Source organism: Choloepus didactylus, chromosome 11 (genome assembly GCF_015220235.1).
Source record: "Choloepus didactylus isolate mChoDid1 chromosome 11, mChoDid1.pri, whole genome shotgun sequence".
Classification (NCBI taxonomy): domain Eukaryota; kingdom Metazoa; phylum Chordata; class Mammalia; order Pilosa; family Megalonychidae; genus Choloepus; species Choloepus didactylus.
The window spans coordinates 85017382-85038791 of NC_051317.1; the positions used below are offsets into that span (position 1 = coordinate 85017382).

A 21410-nucleotide genomic window follows, 5' to 3' on the forward strand; every position below is an offset into this window, starting at 1 on the left:
CTGTCAGCATTAAGTTCTGCATTTTAGCCTCTTTCAGCACAATCTATCATTTCTGCTTTCAAACTGTATACAGAATTTTAACTCTTTTTTACTACCTTTATCTCTACTACTCTAGTTCACCATCATTATATGTCTCCTGGATTATTACAATAGTCTCTTAACTAGTTTCCCTGTTTCCACCTTTTCCCCGTGTCTATATTTTCCACATAGGAGCCTGAATGATTTTTCCCAAACTTCAGGTGGACATGTCTCTCCCTGAGTCAGACTTTCCCACAGCTAACTCTCTCCTCCTTGATACATCACCTTCACTGTCAACAAAAATCCAGTCATTACCATGACCTAAAATCTACATGATCTGACTCCTTTCTATGCCTAAAACATTCCTCTTTCCTCAAATATGCCAACCACAGCCTTCCTCAAGGTATCTCTACTTGCTATTTAGTCTGCCTGAAATGCTTTTCCCCTAGATAACAATATAGTTTGCTGTTACCTCCTTCAGATCTTTGCTCAAATGTTACCATCTAGAGTGTTCTCTCCCAAAAACCTATATAAAACTTTATCCCCTTACTTGTATTTTTTTTTTTTTTACTTGTAATTCTATAATATTTTGGAATATTTATTTCTATGTTGTTTTCTCCCCCATTAGAACATATGCTTCTTGGGGGGGGGGGGGGGGGCAGGACTTTGTCCTTTTTGTTCTATGCTGTATTCCAGAAAAATAACAGGTACATAGAAAACACTCAAAACTATTTTTTGAATGAATGAAAGGATAATAGGATATTTAATTCATGACTCTCACCCTAGTTAGCAGGTCTTGAAATAGAGAAAATTACCTGCAGAGCAAGACGCCCTTTTGTATACTGCCCATCAGAACTACTGCATGTGTTTTGTGTGTTATATTCTCTTACAATTTAGTTAAAAGGTAGGCACAGTCCTTGCATAAAGTCTCTGTTCTGTGCATCAGAACACAAGAACCACCAGTGGAATAACGCATCTGACTTGACTAGAGATGCAACTGTGTAATCTGCTTTTACAGAAGGATTATATTACAAACAGTACAAGGGTATTAGCTAGCTGAAAGATGGTATGGATTTGTCCATTAGGACTAAATCTCACCTTCCAACTCTTCAGAGTGTTCAGTGCACACACTATGGCTTGGCAAGCTTAGCACAGGGTAATAATTCAAGACATCACTTCCTGGTATTCAGAATAAAAGTGTTAAGAAAGATAAAATTGATCATATTTCATTTAAGCGTATAAATCTCCGGTGAGTGTGTTAGTGTGTATGTGGGTGTGTATCTGTCTGTGTATATATGAAAGGTAACTGCCTTTCCAAACCTGCCCACCTTTTGGCCCATCTTCCCTGCACCTACTCTTTGTTGTTCTCAAACTCACCAAAGTCCCATGGATTCCCCATTTACGCTATTCCCTCAGTGAGAAGAACGTAACTCCATACTTCATTTCAGCTTTCTCCCTGCTAAAATCTTCTATGAATTATGTAAATTTCTACTTCCTTGTGTGCTTCATTTTTCTCTATGTAAATTGGTCATAATAAAATCTAAACTTCCAAGGAAAAAAATATGCAGTGCCCCCTTGAGGAGCTGGTGGAGAATGCAGGGGTATTGGCCTGCCCCACCTCGATGGTTGCTGCTGTGCTCACAGACATAGGGGACTGGTGGTTTGATGGGCTGAACCCTCTACCACAAGATTTGCCCTTGGGAAGACTGTTGCTGCAAACGAGAGGCTAGACCTCCCTATAATTGTGCCTAAGAGCCTCCTCCCGGATGCCTCTTTGTTGCTCAGATGTGGCCCTCTCTCTCTGGCTAAGCCAACTTGGCAGGTGAAATCACTGCCCTCTCCACTACGTGGGATCAGACACCCAGGGGAGTGAATCTCCCTGGCAACGTGGAATATGACTCCTGGAGAGGAATGTAGACCCAGCATCGTGGGATGGAGAACATCTTCTTGACCAAAAGGGGGGTGTGAATGGAAATGAAATAAACTTCAGTGGCAGAGAGATTCCAAAAAGAGCCGAGAGGTCACTCTGGTGGGCACTCTTACGCACAATATAGACAACCCTTTTCAGGTTCTAATGAATTGGGGTAGCTGGTGGTAGATACCTGAAACTATCAAACTACAACCCAGAACCCATGAATCTCGAAGACAGTTGTATAAAAATGTAGCTTATGAGGGGTGACAATGGGATTGGGAAAGCCATAAGGACCACACTCCCCTTTGTCTAGTTTATGGATGGATGAGTAGAAAAATAGGGGAAACAAAGAAACAAACAAACAGACAAAGGCACCCAGTGTTCTTTTTTACTTTAATTGCTCTTTTTCACTTTAATTATTATTCTTGTTATTTTTGTGTGTGTGGTAATGAAGCTGTCAGGGATTGATTCTGGTGATGAATGTACAACTATGTAATGGTACTGTGAACACCGAATGTACAATTTGTTTTGTATGACTGCGTGGTATGTGAATATATCTCAATAAAATGAATATTAAAAAAAAATCTAAACCTCATAAAGTTGAGGTGAATATTTCATGAGATAATTGAAGAAAATGCTTAGTACTGTCCCTAGAACTTCTTTGTGACTACTCCATCTCATGCATGAAGTTTTAAATGCTTCTCACAATCAGATATGATCTCTGCCTCCTATAAATTCCCACTACTCTTTGAACTTAGTTATGGTTATTTGAATAGTTGTATTCTATATCCTGTTAGATCATAATTCTTGAGGGCAAGAATGGTGCACCAATAGTATCCAGTACAGTAATTAAAAGCGTAGACCCAATGTGAATTGAATTAAGCATCTAGGTTTCAATTGGTTCAGGTCACTCTCAGTGTCCCACTGATATTATTTTTACATTATACTTGATGATACTTTATTCTTTCCAAAAGACCTTATCATTAAGAATATTATTTGAACTTTTAAATAATTCTCTGAAGCATGCATGTATCACAGATGAACTTAATTGTGGCCCAGAGAGTTTAAATGATACCCATAGTAAGTGAGTAGCAGAGTTGGACTAGACAGTAGGTTTCTGGATCTCTTTATCACAAGACTATGCTAGATGCCAGGGACACATTAATGAAAGAGGTAAAACTGGTTACTCTCCTCACAAAGCTTACTCTTTAAGTCATAGCTACGAACTGGAGATGATCTTGTCCTGCAGGGAATATCTGGCAATATTGTGACATTTGAATTATCACGTGGCGGGGGGGGGGGGGGTGCTATTGGCATCTATTGGATAGAGACCAGGGAAGCTCCTAACATCCTGCAACGGCTGGGACAGCCCCCACGACAAAGCATTATCTGGGACAAAATACCAATTGTGCCAATATTGAGAAGCCCTGCTCTAGATTCAACTCCAAACTGAATGACTAACGTCAGGAAACAATGCCAGATAAAGTTGTAAAGATAGGTTTGGACCTGATGATAGAGTGACTTAAATGTCAAGTTGAGGAGCATAAATTTTCTACAGAACAGGGATTGGCAGACTTTGGTCTGAGGGCCAAATCCTTTCCCCTACCTATTTTTGTAAAATTTTATTGGCATACACTCATGCCCATTTTTGAGTCTGTCGCTGCTGTTGCACTACAACAGCAGAACATATGATAGCTGTCACAGAGATCCGTGTCCCCGAATCCTAAAATATTTATTATCTGGCATTTTACTGAAAAACTTTGCCCAATTCTCTGCTACACACAATGGGCAGTCAAAGCAGAACTTTAGGATAATTAATGAGAAAGCACATGCAGGACATCCACAAGGGGGAAGACAAGTTAGGATGTAATTGAAATAGCCCCAATGTAAGGCTAAGTACTAAATCAGGCAGTGGTATTAGGAAAGAACAGAAAAGCAAACTATATTAGATAAAATAATCCATAGGCCTGAGCAGAGGGAGGACAAAGCAGAAGTCAAAGGTGATTAAAGATCATTCATTGGGAAACTTGTGGTACCATGAATAGAAATAGGAAAACCAGGAAAGAGGGGAGGGGGAGCTTGGTTTTGTACCTGTTAAATTTAAGTTAAGAGTGTTTCTCCCAAAAGGAAATGTCCAGAGGAGGTATATGGAACTTAAGCCCGAAGGTGAGGATTTAGGGTCAGATTTTGTTAAATGGAGGTGACAGCTGGAGTTGGGGCAGAGGTCAGGTGCATGGTGTAGGGAGAGTACTGAATTAAGGTCAAAGGGCTAATTACAAAAGTAGGGGCCACTTCAGGTTAAAGTGCTGGAAATTAAGTCAATGAAGGGGGAAAAGAACAAACTCAGAAATAAGGAGTTAAACCAGTAAATGAGACAGTTTCCAGAAGAAAGAGTGAGAGCATCGGTATCAAATGCTAACAATCTGTTGCAACGGTTGATACTGAGCATACTAATAAGTGATTTTAAATGCAAAAGTGACACTGCTTTTAATTTTTATGTATGCACTTGCTCATTTGCAAAGAAAACCCTTGAGATGAATATAAGAGAATGCGTTTGCTTAATTTTCAGCTGTTGTACTGCTGACTTTCCTTGAAACTTCCATTTTTACTCTAATGTATATCATAGCCTTTTTGAAGGCCCTATTAACAGTGTTAGAAGAGAAGACGAGGAAGATGAATCAACTTATTCCTTTAAAACAGAGTTTCTTCAAGAATGGTTTTAGCCTCACCTCTAGTGCTGATTACAATTGTGGCTTCTTGGGCCCCAACTCAGTCCTATCGTGGGTACCCAACCCCCTTCACGGGTGTATGACGTTTGTAGTTCACACAGGGTTCCATGGTCAAAAGGGGCCAGTGCTGAATTGAATGCTTGGCTGTTGCCATTATGAAATTCTTAATATTTTTTGAACAAAAGCCCTGCTTTTTTCATTTTACACTGGGTCCTACAAATTATGTAGTTGGTCTTATGTGAGTATTCTAGTCTGGAAATATATTAGTTCTCAGTAAGATTACAGAGGTGTAGAAAAGTGTGATTCCTTGCTTATGCCAGCCCTCACTTATTTGCATGGAGAACCTACACTTTTTTTAAAACACCTTCGTTTGTGCTCTTTGGAGGTAGAACTTGGAAGCTCCCATTAACAAGTACGGTTATAATTTTACACTGAATTGTTGTATCCTTCTTTGTACCAGTATAGCTACAGGTAGGAAATGAGTGAAGTAAAGGAAGTAAAACAGAGTACCAACACCATACTTTCTGCTTAGGCATTGGAATCACCCAATCCAAGTTCAGTGTCTTTAAGGGTTCAGGCTGGAAGATGCCCTGCAAGAACCAATGTCTCTCTTACCAGAGAGTGAGATTCAGTGATTCAGTTGGTTTGTATATGAGGTGGTCTGAGGTTTGCAACATGACGGTTTGGGGCATGGGTGAGGTGGTTAATTGCATTGAATAATATTTAATTCCATAACAAGAAGGTTATTCCAAACATTTTTTATTACCTTAAGGAGACTTAGTTGGTCTTCTGCATCTGTATGTGACTCGCTAACTGTCATTTTAAACAAAGAGAGAGCAGACCTCAGTTCTCAGAACCTCTAGCAGGTTATAGCATCTACTTAATCATTTTTGCTTCTTTTTTATTGTGTTTTTTTAAAAATTATCTTCTATGCATGATAAAAGAGAATGGTTTTCAACTTACATGATAGAAAGTTTCATTTATCAACAGCTGGAACTTTCCCTTGAAAGAATTATGAAATACAAAGTAGTACAAACGGGACACAGACGTGCCTTACACTGTGAAGGTGAGAGTGGAACAATCACAGTATCACACGCACTGCTATTGTTGTTAGTAAGAGGCTTTATGAAAGCAGCCTGGTTCTTTTCAGAGGAGACCGGCGCTCCCCTGCCTTGTGCGTCATCAGCCTCCAGTTCATATATGTTTTAGTTATTACTAACCATAAATCATATGCTCTTCTCTTTGGCACTCACTCAATAGAAGGTCATAAAAAACAATCACGCTGCACAGAATGAAGCAAAGTAAAACAAATACTATAAGCCTAAAGAAGGTAAACAAGCAGAAATGATAACCCAAGTAACCTTATTAGTCAGAAAGTTCCTTACTTTAAAAGGTCAACAATATATGTTCATTGTTCTTAAGTATAAATGTGAAATCAGTAATGTAAGAAAATGGAAAAAAAACATGTACCATGCTTATAATAATATACAGAGAAAGTCACTTTATTTTAATAATAGCTAATTTGAGTAGAGGGCTATCTTACAAGGGTCATGGAAAGAAAATTGGATTAGTTTGAAACTACCGCAATGTCAAAATGGTATGTATGGAACTATGGAAAAATCATTTACATTAAAATAACATTTCCATACTAAAATTCTTCAAAGAGGTTTCCTATTATTTAATTTGCATTATTCAGAAGATCTGCTTTGGAGAAATGGTGCTTAACTTCTGCCTGTTAAATTTTCTCCAAATTACCATACTAAAAAAGGAACAATGGAGGCTGTATTTTTTTTTTTTTTCCCAAATTTCTCCTCAAAATCTTGGCATTTATTTTAAAAGCTTGGGTTCTTTGTGTGTAACTTAACCAGTATGAATTTTAAGAGATAAGGATTAATCACAAGAGTTTAACAATCTATTCGGTAATTTCCAATGTATGAGAAATATATTTACATAGTTTTTGTTTCCAAAAATACAATAGGCATAAATTATTTTCAATGTGTAAACCAAATATTATTAAAATGCATATATTTGGCAAATTATTGTGACACTATCATTTGCTGATTCATTTGTATATACTAAAGTCAAATTACATCAGTCAGTTGTGTGTACTTCCAGAAAACTCCCCACCCCCAACAAGTCACGGTGATAAAGTCCATACAAATGGTTGATCACTGAGTTTGACATTTCTTTCCACCATGGCAATCAAACACAATGTCACCAGGACTTCTAGGCTGGAATTCTATGGATCTGAGATCGTCAGAGGCTCAGCAATGGAAGGTATGTTCCTCAGTCAAACTACAAGTATTTACTGAATGCATATTACACAGATGGCACTTTGGCCCTCCCAGTGGCTACAAAGACTGATGCTTGTGGAGGTTCCTGCTTTTCGGGAACTTATAATCCAGCTACACAGTTAAAACACATATATGAAATAGAAGATAGCAAAAGATGAAAAGTGCCAAATAAATGGAAAAAATATTAACTGTTCTCAGACTACAATGGAAGACCTAATCAAAGGAAGTCAGGAAATTTTGGCCCTACACACATTTGCTCATGAAAACCCAGTCAAACCACCAAAGTCCCAAAGTTTTCCCTTTATGTCCTCTCCTTAAAGTTTATGTTTTATTTATGATATACTGAGCCAAATAAAGCAATATCAGAAATGCCATTTTAAAAGAGAAAGACTGATAGCATTTGCTTCTGGTCCCAGAGATACCTACATTCTAAAAGCAGATATCTTGTTAATTCAAAGAGTTTATTCCATGACAGTGGAATTTGTCATGGTAGCTGGGAGATGAGTAGAAGGAGACTTTTTTTTTTTTTTTTTGGCTCCTCCTGTCTGGCCACCGGAAACGCATAGTCAGCCTATGTGTCAGGCCAGCCCTGGTTACCAAGCAGTTTGCTAATCTGTTGCTTAGTGACTTGAGCCTGTGGACCATCATTTCCACTTAGCTCTTCTGGAAACAAACCCTAATAGATTTCTGACTTGATCTTTTTCTTTAGAGCTCAAGCCTTTCATGCCTTTTTCTCTGAATCATTGAAAATAAAATTGTCTTTAGGTTGGTTTTGGTTTTTATCAGTCTTATTTAAAAATGCCTTTGAATCAATATGACTGTGTCGACCCTGAGACTCTCTTTCACCTAAACATACACGTTTTATATTTCTCCTAAATATACACATGAATTGTTTTATTCCAAAGAAAAATGTGTACCTTCACACAAGCCACACGTGTAAACAAACTGAGACTCCACAACCAAGAAAGGGTTTTGCCCCTACATGTCTTGTTAACTAAATTGCCATTTTGGAAAAATCCTTGAACTTTCATTGTTGTAGTTTCCATACATGAAGTGTGTAGCAATAAATGTGAATGTGACTTAACCAGAAGAGTAGTAGTGAAGCTGAAAGAACATGGGATGGAGAGTTAGGCAGGGCTGGGCTCAAATTTTAACTCACTTGTTTACACAGGGACATGGCTATATGGCTGAATGACCTTGGTTTTGTAACACGATTTTTCTGGGCCTCGGCATCTGCATATGAAAAGTAAAGTTAATAACACATAAAGTCAACTTTGGTTATTTGAAGGGTTAATGTTGGCAAAATACCTGACAGTGCAAGAGCTAAGTCACTGGTAGCTTCGTTATAACAAAGATGACATTATAAGGCTATGTTATTGCAAACCTAAGGTTTTTATTCCAAAATGAAATCTGATAATTTATTTTCTTATCAGCTTTTCCAGACTTCATTTTGAGAATAAGTATTTCATCTGAAATAGCTAGAGAGCATTTGTGTCCTTCAAATTGCACATGGAATGATTTTCTATTTTGTACATATAGTAGAAGAGATTGACATGGTATAAACTGGAGAGCTAATAAAAGAGAATTTTAAATTAGAATTATTTATACTGACCTATAGATTTCCACATTTTTTACCTGCAACCATAGGCTCTAGATGGTGTCCTAGAATGAATGTCACCAATACTTTCATTCTGATGGCATCTTGTTATATGCAGCCTTTTTGAGTCAAAGAATTATTGAAAAATTGTGTCCTGTTTTTACCCATGCGGTATCCACCTCACTCTTATAGCAGCAAGTTAGAACCTGTTTTTAATTACTTAAGTGTATCGTGGTTTGTTATCACTTTGCAAATTTCATTAGTGAATCTTTTTATTTATAAATATCAAATGCCTTTTTAACCATATGACTCATGAATAGAGACCCTAAAATGAAAAAAGATTGAGTAACTAAGGTCAAATATCAAATGGCCAGCAGAAATGGAAACATATGGCTTCAAATACACTAAATCAGTGATTTGACTTGAAAAAAATTTTTTCAAAAGTGAAACTATTAAAAAAAAAAAAAAAAACCAATGCCATAATTTTGTCACTGTGGTAATAATAAAGTTTCTTCCTGAAACTGCTACTTGAGGAGTAATTTCAGTAGCTTCCTCTCTGAGAAGAGAAAAAAATGCTGAAGCTCATTTAGTTATCTAAACTCATGGAGATTTTAATTTATAAATAAATTTATACAAAGAGTAACTTTGAAAATTGAAGCCATGACTTAAAAATTACTTCAATATACTTTAAGATTCTTTTATTTTTTTCTCATTCAAAAATTTACCAATGGCAATGGGTACAGGTGGTTCAGAGACACATCATTTCTTTTCTCTATGTTTAAGATAAATGTCAAAGATGAAATAAGCTGTCAGGACATTTCAACTTTTTTTGTTGCCCCCCCCCCCCCAGTGACTATTTATCACATTTTATTTTAGTAATTTCTTAAATATTACAAAGCAGTTGGCATGTTTTTTAAGAGGAAGTTCTTCCTGGAGTCTTTCAATTTGAGTAAAGGCCAATAATGACTTTCAAATGTGTAGCTACAGATATCCACAAGGTGCAGACTCCACTTCCCATGATTCCCTCTGAAGGCACACAGCCAATTACACCGGGTGGAAAGGCTTAAGAAAGGCTGGCAACACCCAAAAGTGCTGCATCACTTCCTGGTGTGCTCCTCAGAAAGTTTCCCTGGGAAACTTCCACCCCACCTCCTGGTATCACATTTTCCCCACAGCCCTCCTCTGCATTCCTAGGTCCCAGGAGAGCACCATCAAAGCCCTTGTCTGGGGATGCTCGCCATAAGGGACAGAGAAAAGATAACCTTAAAACTAAGTAGGGCAAAGGAGGGGAGATGTAATTGAGAAATTCTTCTCCCTTGTTCCAGTTGCTAGATGAAGGTTTTGAAACCCTTGTTTTATTGTTGTTGTTTTAATCTACAAACTCTCTAAATGACTGGACTTCTCTTTATAGGTGAAAAAGGTTTCTTCCTTCCCCCTTCAGTGACTGGAAAAAAATTTTTAGTGTATATCTCTCATAACAATAAAAGCCATAAAAGTAATGACTTAAGGAATCAAATGTTTATTTTTAAACATGAGCTTTATCTCTAATGCCAGTGCTGGTTACAGAGAAATAAACCAAAGGATAAAGCCTAAAACACAAATCTAGCTCAGCTGAAGATTGCCTAAAATTCTCCTTAAAAAAAAAAAAAAAAATCAACCAAAAGGAACTATTTTGATGTTTCAGGATCTTACTAAATACTACTTCTACTTCAGATATGTTGTAATTGAAAACACACATGCATACACAGGAATTATAAAAGTTAAGGCATTGGCTTAATACCTGGGCCCAGTGAAATGCTATTGCCTAATTTAACTGATATTTATTCTAGAACAATTTCCTCCATTTATTGCATAGAGTACAGTGTAACTTGAAAATGTCTGGTATCTCTGGAAATTTTCTCATCTAGTCCTTAATCAGGAATATAACCCCCATAGTATTATTTATATTAGAAAATCATATTTGACTGTAATCATATTTGAATTTAAAGAGGATGTTTTTTAAAATGTTTACATAAATAACCAAACCTGGGGGAGCTTATTGAGTAGTACACATAGATATTAAATTTTTTTTAATGGTTAATGTACTCAAAGTAGAATTATATGGCCTAAATTTACTATTAGATTTAGGAAATTGCATCTTCATCTTTATTATGGTTAGATACCTCAATGTTTTCACTGTTATTATATATTCACTTTGATGTCTGATAGCAGAGTATGATATCAATATTCTAAGACTAGATAAACATTTGGCTTTTTAGTGTCAAATAAATATATACTGCTCAGTAGTTTAAATGAATGAGCCAAATCTATACATATATATTTTTAAAAGGATAGATACACACACACGTATATACACACACACACATTTAGATTTAGGAAGTGGTAAACACACAAAACAGGGCACATACATATGAACTTAAAGGATAAAGACATCTAAGGAAGAACATATTGTCTTCAGGATCATGGTTATCGCTGGGAAGGGGTAGAACAGGACGGGTGATAGCCTCATGGTCTCTCTAGCATTTCACTCTTTAAAAAATGAACTGATGCAAATAATAACAAAATATTGACATTTAAATAACTGGGTGCTAGGGATATGGATTTATATTATATTATGTAAGTATGAAAAAGTGTATAAATTAAAAATAATAATCCTAAATATTAAATTTCTTTTAAAAAGAATATGTAATGAAATATCTGAGCTTTTGTGAATTAAAGATGACCAAACAATAACTGAGTTCCCAAAAACTGAAAACTAGCAATGCTACCTTGTTGTTCTCCAATTATTTAGGCCTAGACCAAAGGAAATATGCTTGAAATTCAGTGAGAAAAAATCTGAAAAGTACAAAGAATTTCCTGACTATTTGTTTTTCCTGAGATAAACTAACATTGGCAGTTTCTTCACCAGAGAATCCCCTGATCTGGAACTTCCTGCTACCTTTGGAGGAAATCCCCTACTTGGGTGAAATCAGAGTGTACATTGAAATGAAGACACTCTATACATCAATGTTATACCATCATCTCCAATGGGCAACCAGTTCACATTATTAACATTTATAATTACAAATAGAATTCCCTATATTGTTCAGACCTATATAATTTATGCGAAAGAAAAGGCTTGTAAATTGTCAACATCAACTCAAATTTTGCCACCATGCAAAAGAAACTCCCTAACCAGGACTCTGGCTGTAATGAAAAGGCGGACCATCAACAAGCACACTTCTGGGCTGGCCCGAGATCATTTGTCATGTGTAGGAAATCAGAACGATGACCTCAGGCCCAGCGCTTTACAAACCAACTACTGCACTGATGCCTGAATTGTGACTAGGAAAGGTCACGGAAAAAAGGTAAAAAGAAATAGCACAACTAGCTATTCTTTTTACAAAAGGCAAATGCATTCTAAAGTACATATGAATTATGTGTTTTATACTTGTAAACACATGCATTTGTGTTTCTCTACACATCCATGTTAGTATCATCTGAAACACTCCCTCACCACATGGGACCTTCCTGTTCATATCAATTCATTCACCATAGAGATCTTTCAGGACCTCCAACCTGATTACACCATGCAGCAGTTGGGTTGCTTTCAACTATGATCCAATTAAACAAGAGCAGAACAAACAGAATTCTAGAGGTAGGGTGGGTAGTTCTGCAAAGTCAATAATGTTATAATGTTTACAAGGACACAGGTTCGTACTAAGTCTCAGCTCTGCCATCCATAATGTAGGCTACATTCTATGGCTCACAGTAAGATGGCCTAGCCATTCCTGACATACAATCCATACATAACAGTGTGCAGAGGAAGAATGAGGACTAACTCTTTCAATGTCTCTTAAGAATAAGAAGAACCTTTGTCAGAAGCCCCACTATAGCCTCTCCTTTCATTTCGCCTCTTATTGGTTAGAATTGATCAAATCACATCACCAAGCCAATCACTCCAAGAAGAATGAGACTAATATGACTGGATTGGATTGGACTACTTATCTGTGGTGGGAGATTTTGGAGAGTAACCCACAAGGTCCATTTTTAAAATGTAGAATGAAGTTGGGGTTGTAATGCACATGATATGATTCTCCTTGTTGAGCCTCTCCCCTTGAGATTTTCTTGGGTTAGGTTTATGATATTTTATCATTCAACAGACATCTACTGGAAATATATTAAAGGCAAGTCAACACATTTTCATTGGGGGAAATATCCAAATACATTAGTTGTGGCCCCTATCTTCAAGGAGCTTTATAATTTATTGAAGGAGAAAAATCCCCTAAGTCCTGTATATAATAACTAGACCATGAGGAGTTATCTATTACATAAAAGTGGTAAATCAGAGGGTTGAAGAGCCTGGGCATGAGAGGGTTCTAATCCTAACACATGCTGCCAGACAAAGCATATGTGTTTAATAAATATTAGCCAGTGTTATAATTACTACTAATAAGCACAGAAAGAATAGGAGAATTAAGAAGTGCTACAGAAATTTGAAACAACAACAGATTACTTTGAACTGGAGGAGCTGGAGGAAGCTCTCAGGAATAGCAGGGAACTTGAAAGATGGGTGGAATTGAGTAGGCAGAGCAGTCACAAGCCCTGTGGTTATGCCCCAGCAATATCTTAACTTTCTGCCTTTCATTTCCTATAGTCATGAAACTGACATACATTCAAAGTTCCTTTGAACTTTCGCAATAAATTGGTCTCTTCACATATATTCTTACCCCAATCCATCCACAAACAACTAACAGGGTAATAATCTAGAAATTTAAACTGATTCTAAAGGTTTTTGTAGACTGGGGGTGGATTAAGGCACATATACTGCATAATATGTGATATATTAGTTTATAATAACACTCACTAAAAGCCAGGCAGTGTGCAACACACTTTAGTGTGTATATGATCTTACTCAGTAAAGCCACAACACCATATTCTCAGGAAAATTGGGCAACAGGGAAAATGAGGGACATGATAGTTAAGTAACTTGGCCAAAACGACACAACTAGTAAATAAGAAACCAGAATTTGAACTTAAGCCGTCTGCAGTCTGGCTTCTGACCACTTAGATGCTCTTTGTATCAGCCAGATAGCACCTGGAGTGCTGTGTCAATTTAGTAGGCTACTCTTTAAATTGACCCTGACAACGCAAATGAAGTCTAGATAAGAACCACCAAGATGAACGTGGCAACCATAGCACCTAAAGGTAAAATAATAGAGGATGTAAAGGAAAGAGAAAGCTTTTCATAAAGCATGATAACGGGCTGAAAATATTGATTAACTGATTCATTTAGCAAATGTTTCTTACGCATCCATCGTGTGCTGGCCACTACGCTACACATGGGCATACCGAGATGAATCAAGACGGGTGGATTACTCCAAAACTCTTGCATTGAAGGCTGTATTATGGAAGAGAGTGTAGACCTACAAAGCAGATCCTGGGCCCATGGATGACAGTTACAAGGAAAGAGACTTCAACAGCATAAAAGGGTAGACTTTCCAATCAAAAGACATGTCAAAAATAGAATTGCTTCTGTGTAATCCTCATCCAAGGGATGCACGGTGAGGTTAAAGTATTGGTCATCATAGATGTAATTCTACCAACCCAACTGTAGTATGGAGGGTGGATCAGGCAGGCATTAAAGGGTGGATCACGTAGCCATTAACAAGCTCTGACGAAGACAGGCTAGCTGTTCACCAGAACTGTTTCCCTTATTCCTGGAACAGAGCTGAGACACGTTTCCCGGTCTTCTTTGCAGTTAGACATGGCCATAGGACCGAGTTCTAGCCAGGGGTAAGAATCTAACTGATGTGCACACTTCTATATGCCATCCTCTCTGCTCTTTTCTCCTGAGGCAGCTTAACCTGGCAACCTTTTGAAGACACAAAATAGTAGGATCCTGGCGGGGTCCACGAAGCACCCCAAGGCAGGTATCCTGCCCACAAGGAGCAGGATTAAGAAATAAACATTTGCTGTGTTAATCCATTGAAATCTGGGGGTATTTTGTAATAGCCTCAAGCACTATCTTAATTAAAGCAGATACCTTCCAACATTATTTTTTCCACAATTATTTTCAATAATTTGAAACCAAGGAATGGCTTTTACTCACTTTGTAATCCGTAGGCGCAAACTAAACATTTTATACTCAGTTGGTATTAAATGCATGCATACTGAACAGAAGGGACTACCAGGTACAGGCAGTAGCATGAACTAACATTCTGAGGAAGAAACAAACAAGGTATGTATTCAAGTGGCTGATAATTTTAACTTTGGAGAAGCAGAGGATTTGAGTATGATAGTAGGGTAGTAGAAACATTTTGGATGCCAAAAAAATATAATCCATCAGAACAGTATGAAATAAATTGTAAAAGTCCTGCATAGTGCTTAATACAAATTATGAAAGCACAAATGGAATGATATTTGCCAGAGGATGCCTTTGGACATTGTATTTATTATGAAAGTCTTGGGGGCACATTGAACCAATGTAGAAAATATAAGATACTCTCTTCCTAATTCTCTTGCTGGGCGGTTTTAGTCCATGAGGGAAATTACGTCCTTCTGAGTTACTGAGAATCGATAAGATGATTTTTATTTTACATTTCTACTGCTCACTTTATGTCTCTCCAATCTGATTGAGACCAGATACACCAAAATGAAATATCATTAGAAACAGCACTCTTGGAGGTTTTCCAAACAGCACCAGAAAAGGAAGTACCAGAAATTTCAGGAGAAAGCCTGTTTTTGTGAGATTTCCTGCCTTCCTTACATCTCAACATGTCCAAATAGTTCAGATAACCTTCAGTTGAACTCTAGGTTGCTTCCCTCAGAAAACAAGCAGCTGAGTTGAGGCTCACCTATTCAGCACTGGGCATGATTCAGGAGCTATACTAATAAAGTAGCTTAAACAAAAGGCATATTGGGTACCAACATTCTGGTCCATAAGCACTCAAGCCAGCTTTCCTGTTTGGGCACCTAATAGTCATATGCATCCTTCTTCTCAGAACATCTCTCAATGATTATCTACGCCTTTTTTTCATTCAGTGCTTGTCTCTGACAAATTTTTCAGCCTCTTCTTCAGAGAGACGTCATCAAGCATTTTTTCCTTAATTTAAGACTGAAAAACTAAATTTTGCATACTCCTCTATGAATAGTATATCTAATTAATCTCAGAAATGCCATCTAGTTGTTGAAATCTTGGGAAAAATAAGAACACTTCCCCAATCAGAGTTTCAGCTATTTACATTTAAAATTCTGATGTAAGACATCTCCTTGGGTATAACATGCCTTTGACTTCCCCCATCATCTACTTTCACATACAACTTCAATACATTCCTTGATACGGCTGTGTTACTAGTTCAAAAAGCTTCTTCCTTCCTAGAAATCTTGTTTCTGTTTTTTCCACTTCCAGCATACTCTGGTTCACTATGGAAAAATTGTATAAAAATCATTCAGTCTGGTCCTCAACTAGCAAACTCACTATTTTTCTCTTTGTTATACTTGGAATTTGCCACGTTTACTTTATCAAAATGCATTCCCATTTTAAGAAAATGTGGAGGTAGTATACAGGATCCACTTCTACATAAAATTAAGCAAGTGTTCACCACAGACCCCGCTTTCACTGAGCACAACCTAGAATTGCCTCTTCTCAGGCAGACGCTCCATAATGGTTTAATAGTTGTTTTCACAAGCTCAGAAAAACATGAAGAAATCCTCCAGTAAAATACATGGAAACATATACATAACACAAGTTAAACCATTACCAAGCAGATAAAAATTCATAAAGAAGATAACAATATTGACAGAATATTCAAACTATGCAAATTCAAAGAAAACGTTATTACTAAGTACCAGCCTGCAACTTTCAGCACAGTATTCCCATTCCTTTCTTCTTTCCTCTAGAAAGGCATGTTTGGGCTTATAAATAGAGTCTTGGTAGTGATGAGGGGCTTTACACAGACCCACCATTACAAACACTCACATACACATATAAACATCTCTGTTCAACTGGGGATCATGCAGTAAAGAGAGCAAACTGATTTTCTTCCCTTCCTCTCCACTCTTTTCTTCCCTAGTATTGGAAGTCCTGGCAGGGAAATCATCTTAAAAATCAAAGACACACTGCCACATAGGTATGGGAGCAAAACTGCATTCTTATTTGACATCTGGAATCCAATTTTCTTGTAGGAACTTGCATTAGGAATTGAACTTGGAGAACCACCCACTTCAACCACTCCTGTTTCAGATCCCAAGGATTCTTGCCCTGACTTGGACATATGTACGATTTATTATTAAGGCAGATTTCTTCTGATAAATCACAGGTGAGGAATGACGATGATTTCCTCCCCTTTCCATCCCCTCCCCCCCAAGGCTGAAGGGGAGGGGAAGGGGGCAGAAATCACTGCAACCATTTCCGTGTGATCTGTGCAAATCTTACCACGTATGTGCCACTGTGAAACGCCGCTGTTTGGGGATGTTGCTACTCAGAAGCATCCTGCGCAGGAGCCTGGGGGAATTTCTCGGAGAAATCACTGGAGAGAGCTTGGGAGAAACCGATTTCTTTGCTGTCTTGGACTTTTCATGCTGCAACAGGTTTTCCCGCAACGATTTCACAAGATCTTCATTCAGCCACGGGTTTGGACAATGCGGATTATCCACCTCAGGTACTGTTAAGGTGTCGGGGCTTGTCGTTTGCTGAGCCATTTTCCCGGCCAACTTTGTACAGTTGGCGAGAATCCAGGGCAGCGTGGCTCCTTGGCCCCTTTCCAGTGAGTCCCTTGCTCAGCGTCCGGGGAAATGTCCGGGGACGCAAATCGGATCCAGCTGCTGTTAGTTCATCCAGCCGCCTGCCTCAGTCTCTCCGTGGAGATGGGGCTGGCCGTCCAGAAGGGGAGCGCACTCCTCGGCGGAAGCCTATCAAACGTCACCCCTCCTCTCTAGATCCCGTTGCCAAAGATCACCGACGAGCTCGCATGGCAAAGGAACATGGAGCGAACTGCGCTAGCACAGCTTTTGTCAGCGCTACAAAGCAGGCTGTTAAAGTATTGGAACTAATGTGCTGCAGCTGCTCGAGTGACTTCTGCTTATGTACATAAAAGTCCTGGGGGGAAGGGCTTAGCCATCGGATGCCTGCAGCTCGGAAGCTCGGCCATTTGGCTAGTCTTTCCATTTGCTTATTCCTGAATCCAAAGGAAAGAAAAACTTTGAACTTGACCTTCCCCCCCTCAAGGGCTATTTATCTCCCTACAGTCCATGTTCATAAAAGAAAATTGCTAGTCCACTGTTGTTTACAAGAAAAGAATAAACAATCATTGTTAGACAAGGAGAAATATTTCCCTGTTTGCTAAGCTCAACGTGATGTGCCTTAAACGACAAACCCCAAGAAAATAAAATGGAATTTCCCCTCCCCCCTAGCTAGAAACCTAACAGAAGGTTTCCAGACATTACATATTAAACACATTACAGGTTGCTGTTGTATTCTACCTACTTTGTTAATTATGGCCCTTTCGAAACACAGAACAACAATACTGAGACCCACAAATGGTATTTTATCTCTTTGCATTTAAAGTATTGAACTAATGACCTTTTATACGGGCAGGTTGTTTTCATAAAAGTAGTTAAAACGATTTTTTAGAGTTTCAATTTTGCTTATGTTATATAGTTTTATATATCCAACTATAAAAAGATATAAATCTAGCTTTCCATAGTTATTTCCTTTATTTCCTTTATTAATAAAAAATAATTCTGTTTAAAACTTTGCAAAATTTACCAACACTCTATAGTCACCTGGCAACAACTCCCCCTTGTTTGTCTTTTTAATCTAAGATTTTCATTTTTGATCAATATACTTTTCTAGCTTCAACACACTTATTCAGAGGCAGTTTAAAATAAAAGAGGAGAAATTATTTCTTGCCTATTTATTTTGCTACTGGCCAGGAAAAAAAAAAAAAAAGAAAAGAAACAATATAAGTAAGTGATATGGCTCACTGAAGTCTTTGAATAGGGATGGCCCAGTTGGCCTAGCCATGCTACAGACAGTTCAGATTGAAATCAAATCACATTGCTCAGGATCTAAGATTTTGTATGTATTTTTAATAAACTTAATAACTTGATAAGGAACTAGGAAATGCATCCAGATAAAATGGAGATTGAAATAGTCTGATTCTATTTATCATTATTATTATTATTATTATTATTATTATGGGTTCTATGATAACTATTTAGGTCAATTTAAAAAGTTGCTCTCCTCCTGGTTGCTCCACCATAAGTTTCAAATTTCTTGCTTGTAAAATGTTATAGAAAATAAGACTCTGAGTTCTATTCACGGAAGTACAAGGTCAACCACTTGGTCCATCTCTCCAGTCAGTGTGCCTATGACAACTCACTGGGGCAGGAGGACCATGACTCAATCTGAAAATACAGTATGTAATATTCGAGCTTTAAAAAATCAGGGTATGATCAAGTTTTTTAAAAATCAGGGTGTGATTATTCTTATTCAAAGAATTTTTAGTGGTACAAAAGGTTTCACTACTGTACATTGTTAAAGTACCTTAGTGAATTAAAAGACATATATACAATGTCACTGATAAGCAGCAACCAATTTTTACAAATGGAGTGAGGAGCTGACAACAGCATCAGGAGTTCTGTAAAGCAGCTGTGTAATGCCTGACCTCAAGGAGCTTGTAATTTAATGGCAAAGATTGGATGATACAAAGGAAAAGACACTAGAATACCTAGAAAGTGATATAATCAAGTGCAGAAGAATACAATGAAAATGATGTCTGTAGTGATGAGGGAACTCTAAGTGCAGTGAAGCCGAAGAGGCGGAGGTTCAAAAATAAATGGAAAGGAAGGTAAGAAAGAAGTTCATTCCAGGTGGAGGATCTGCAAATGTAATAAAGAAGTGAGCAAGTTTTGTGCCAAAAGAAGCCCAGGAGTCAGTAAATATAAAATCTGTTCAGGTTCTTAGAGTTAAAAAAAAAAAAAAAAAAAGCAACAAATGATAGGTTAAAGTGAGAAGAACCAGGATGAAATAAACTGATTGCTACTTGTATGGCAAAATAAAAGTAATTTAGGAAAATTTCCTACTTTCAGAAGATTCAGTTCTTTCAACAAACACTTGTGGGACTTTATTTTATACAGACACTATACAGAGTGTTCTAGGGTATTTAAAGATGAACTTGATGTTCTCCCTGCCCCCAGGGAGCTTATAGTCTAGTACAGTAGATAGATAATAAGTACAAAACAACTGACATGACAAAATGAGTTGAAGTATCCATACTGGAACCAGAAAGCTAGAGATATTTAAATGGATGGCTCTAAGTAGAGAACAGTGACTGACTGAATAAAGAATTGAATGACTAGGAATGATATGGGCTATATACTGGGGAAATTCGTGGACTTCAGGAGATTCTAGGTTCTAGTTCTTGCTTTTAGTGACCATGGCTAAGGCACTTAATAAGAATAATATGTTTACAAGCTGATCTCATAAATGGTATGTCAGTGGATGCTTAGAGAAACTGGGTGCTTTGTTTAATACAACTAAGCTAAAATAGAAGAAACAACAATGGTCTATTTAAAATTCATTGAGGGTTGTGGATAAATACGAACTAAAACTGAACAGGGACATTCTGCAAATCTCCCACTGCTTTGGTGCGTGTTAAAGGATCTTATTTAAGAAGCGGGATTTAAAGCCTCTTTGCTTGTCCCCATATCCTATCTTTACTTGTTCAATTTCCTAACATCTGCAATTATCCTCCCGAACTTCCCAAATGATGTATGAAAAACGTGCTGCTTTGTAAAGATAAAAATTTTGTTTTGATAATTCTTTGCCACTCCTTTGAAATAAGTGGAAAAACCCTGCAGTATTTCAAATTCATGCTTGCAAATCACTGCCCAAGGAAATGCAAATTGTAAAGGTCTGAAGATCAACAAAAAACAGCCTGGCAATTTTCTTCATAATGAATGCAAAGGGTCAGGGGGAACTCCTCCATCAGGGGCATTGAGAGCTTTCCTTTTTCAAAAATCTCTTTAAAATCAGTTGCCAGGAACCTGTCTGAAACATTGTACTGTAAATGACATGACAGCCAAATAAGGCGTTAGGTTTTAACAAGTGGGAATTGGAAAGTAGGTGAACTGTTTTGATTAAGTCACCCATGCCCCAAACAGCAGATAATATCTCTTAACTTCATACAAGTTTTCTAGATACCTTTTTGTGGATTTTCAAAAATTGTTTTTCTTAGATTATTCAGAATCTCTGAAAATACTTTAATTAATTATTCATAGGCAGTAAAACTGAAAAAAGACATCAGATTGGCCCAGGTTCTGGGACAATGATTGAAAAGTGTGCCCTTGTCCAAAAACATACAAGCAAAGCTGGATTTCCCACAATTAAATGAGAACAACGGTGTAGCTAATTCAAAAGAATGGATAAACTAAAATGATTTATGCTTGGCTATGGAATCCATTTGTCTGTTTCTCCCAACTATGTTTTAATTAAGTTAAATATATCAAAGTGGGATTGTTTTTCAAATTGTCCATAGGATGTGGTCCATGGAAATTATCTGATAATGGGAGAGGTAATGTCGGCTAGTGCTTATGGGGTTGTATTTGGAGCTGAAGAGCTTGTTTTGAAACCCTGTCTGTGGTTCATTATTATTATCATTCTAAAAGAATGATAATAATAATGATACGTTATTGCATAAGAATGCTGCAAGGAGTAAAATGTGTTAATAACATGATAGTGTGTTTAGAACAGAGTAAGAACCTACCACTGATGGATACAGGAGTTTACACTTAGTGGACATCAACTCTGTGACAGATATTATGCATTTTCTTCCATTTAATTCCTGCAATCACTATAGGGCATTGTTTCATTACCA

General features: G+C 37.4%; 1 protein-coding gene across 9 annotated transcripts in view; it reads right to left on the minus strand.

The window, feature by feature from the left end:
• PDE4D (phosphodiesterase 4D) overlaps positions 1 to 21410 on the minus strand; it is a 1663062-nt gene that overhangs the window by 798457 nt on the left and 843195 nt on the right. The window contains exon 1 of one of the 9 annotated variants that reach the window (XM_037799052.1): positions 16967 to 17763. The exons of the other annotated variants lie outside the window; for them this stretch is intronic. Coding sequence (XP_037654980.1) covers positions 16967 to 17232 — 266 coding nt within the window. The 5' untranslated portion in view covers positions 17233 to 17763. Of the gene's footprint in view, positions 1 to 16966; positions 17764 to 21410 lie in introns of those variants that run through there. 9 annotated transcript variants of the gene reach the window in all.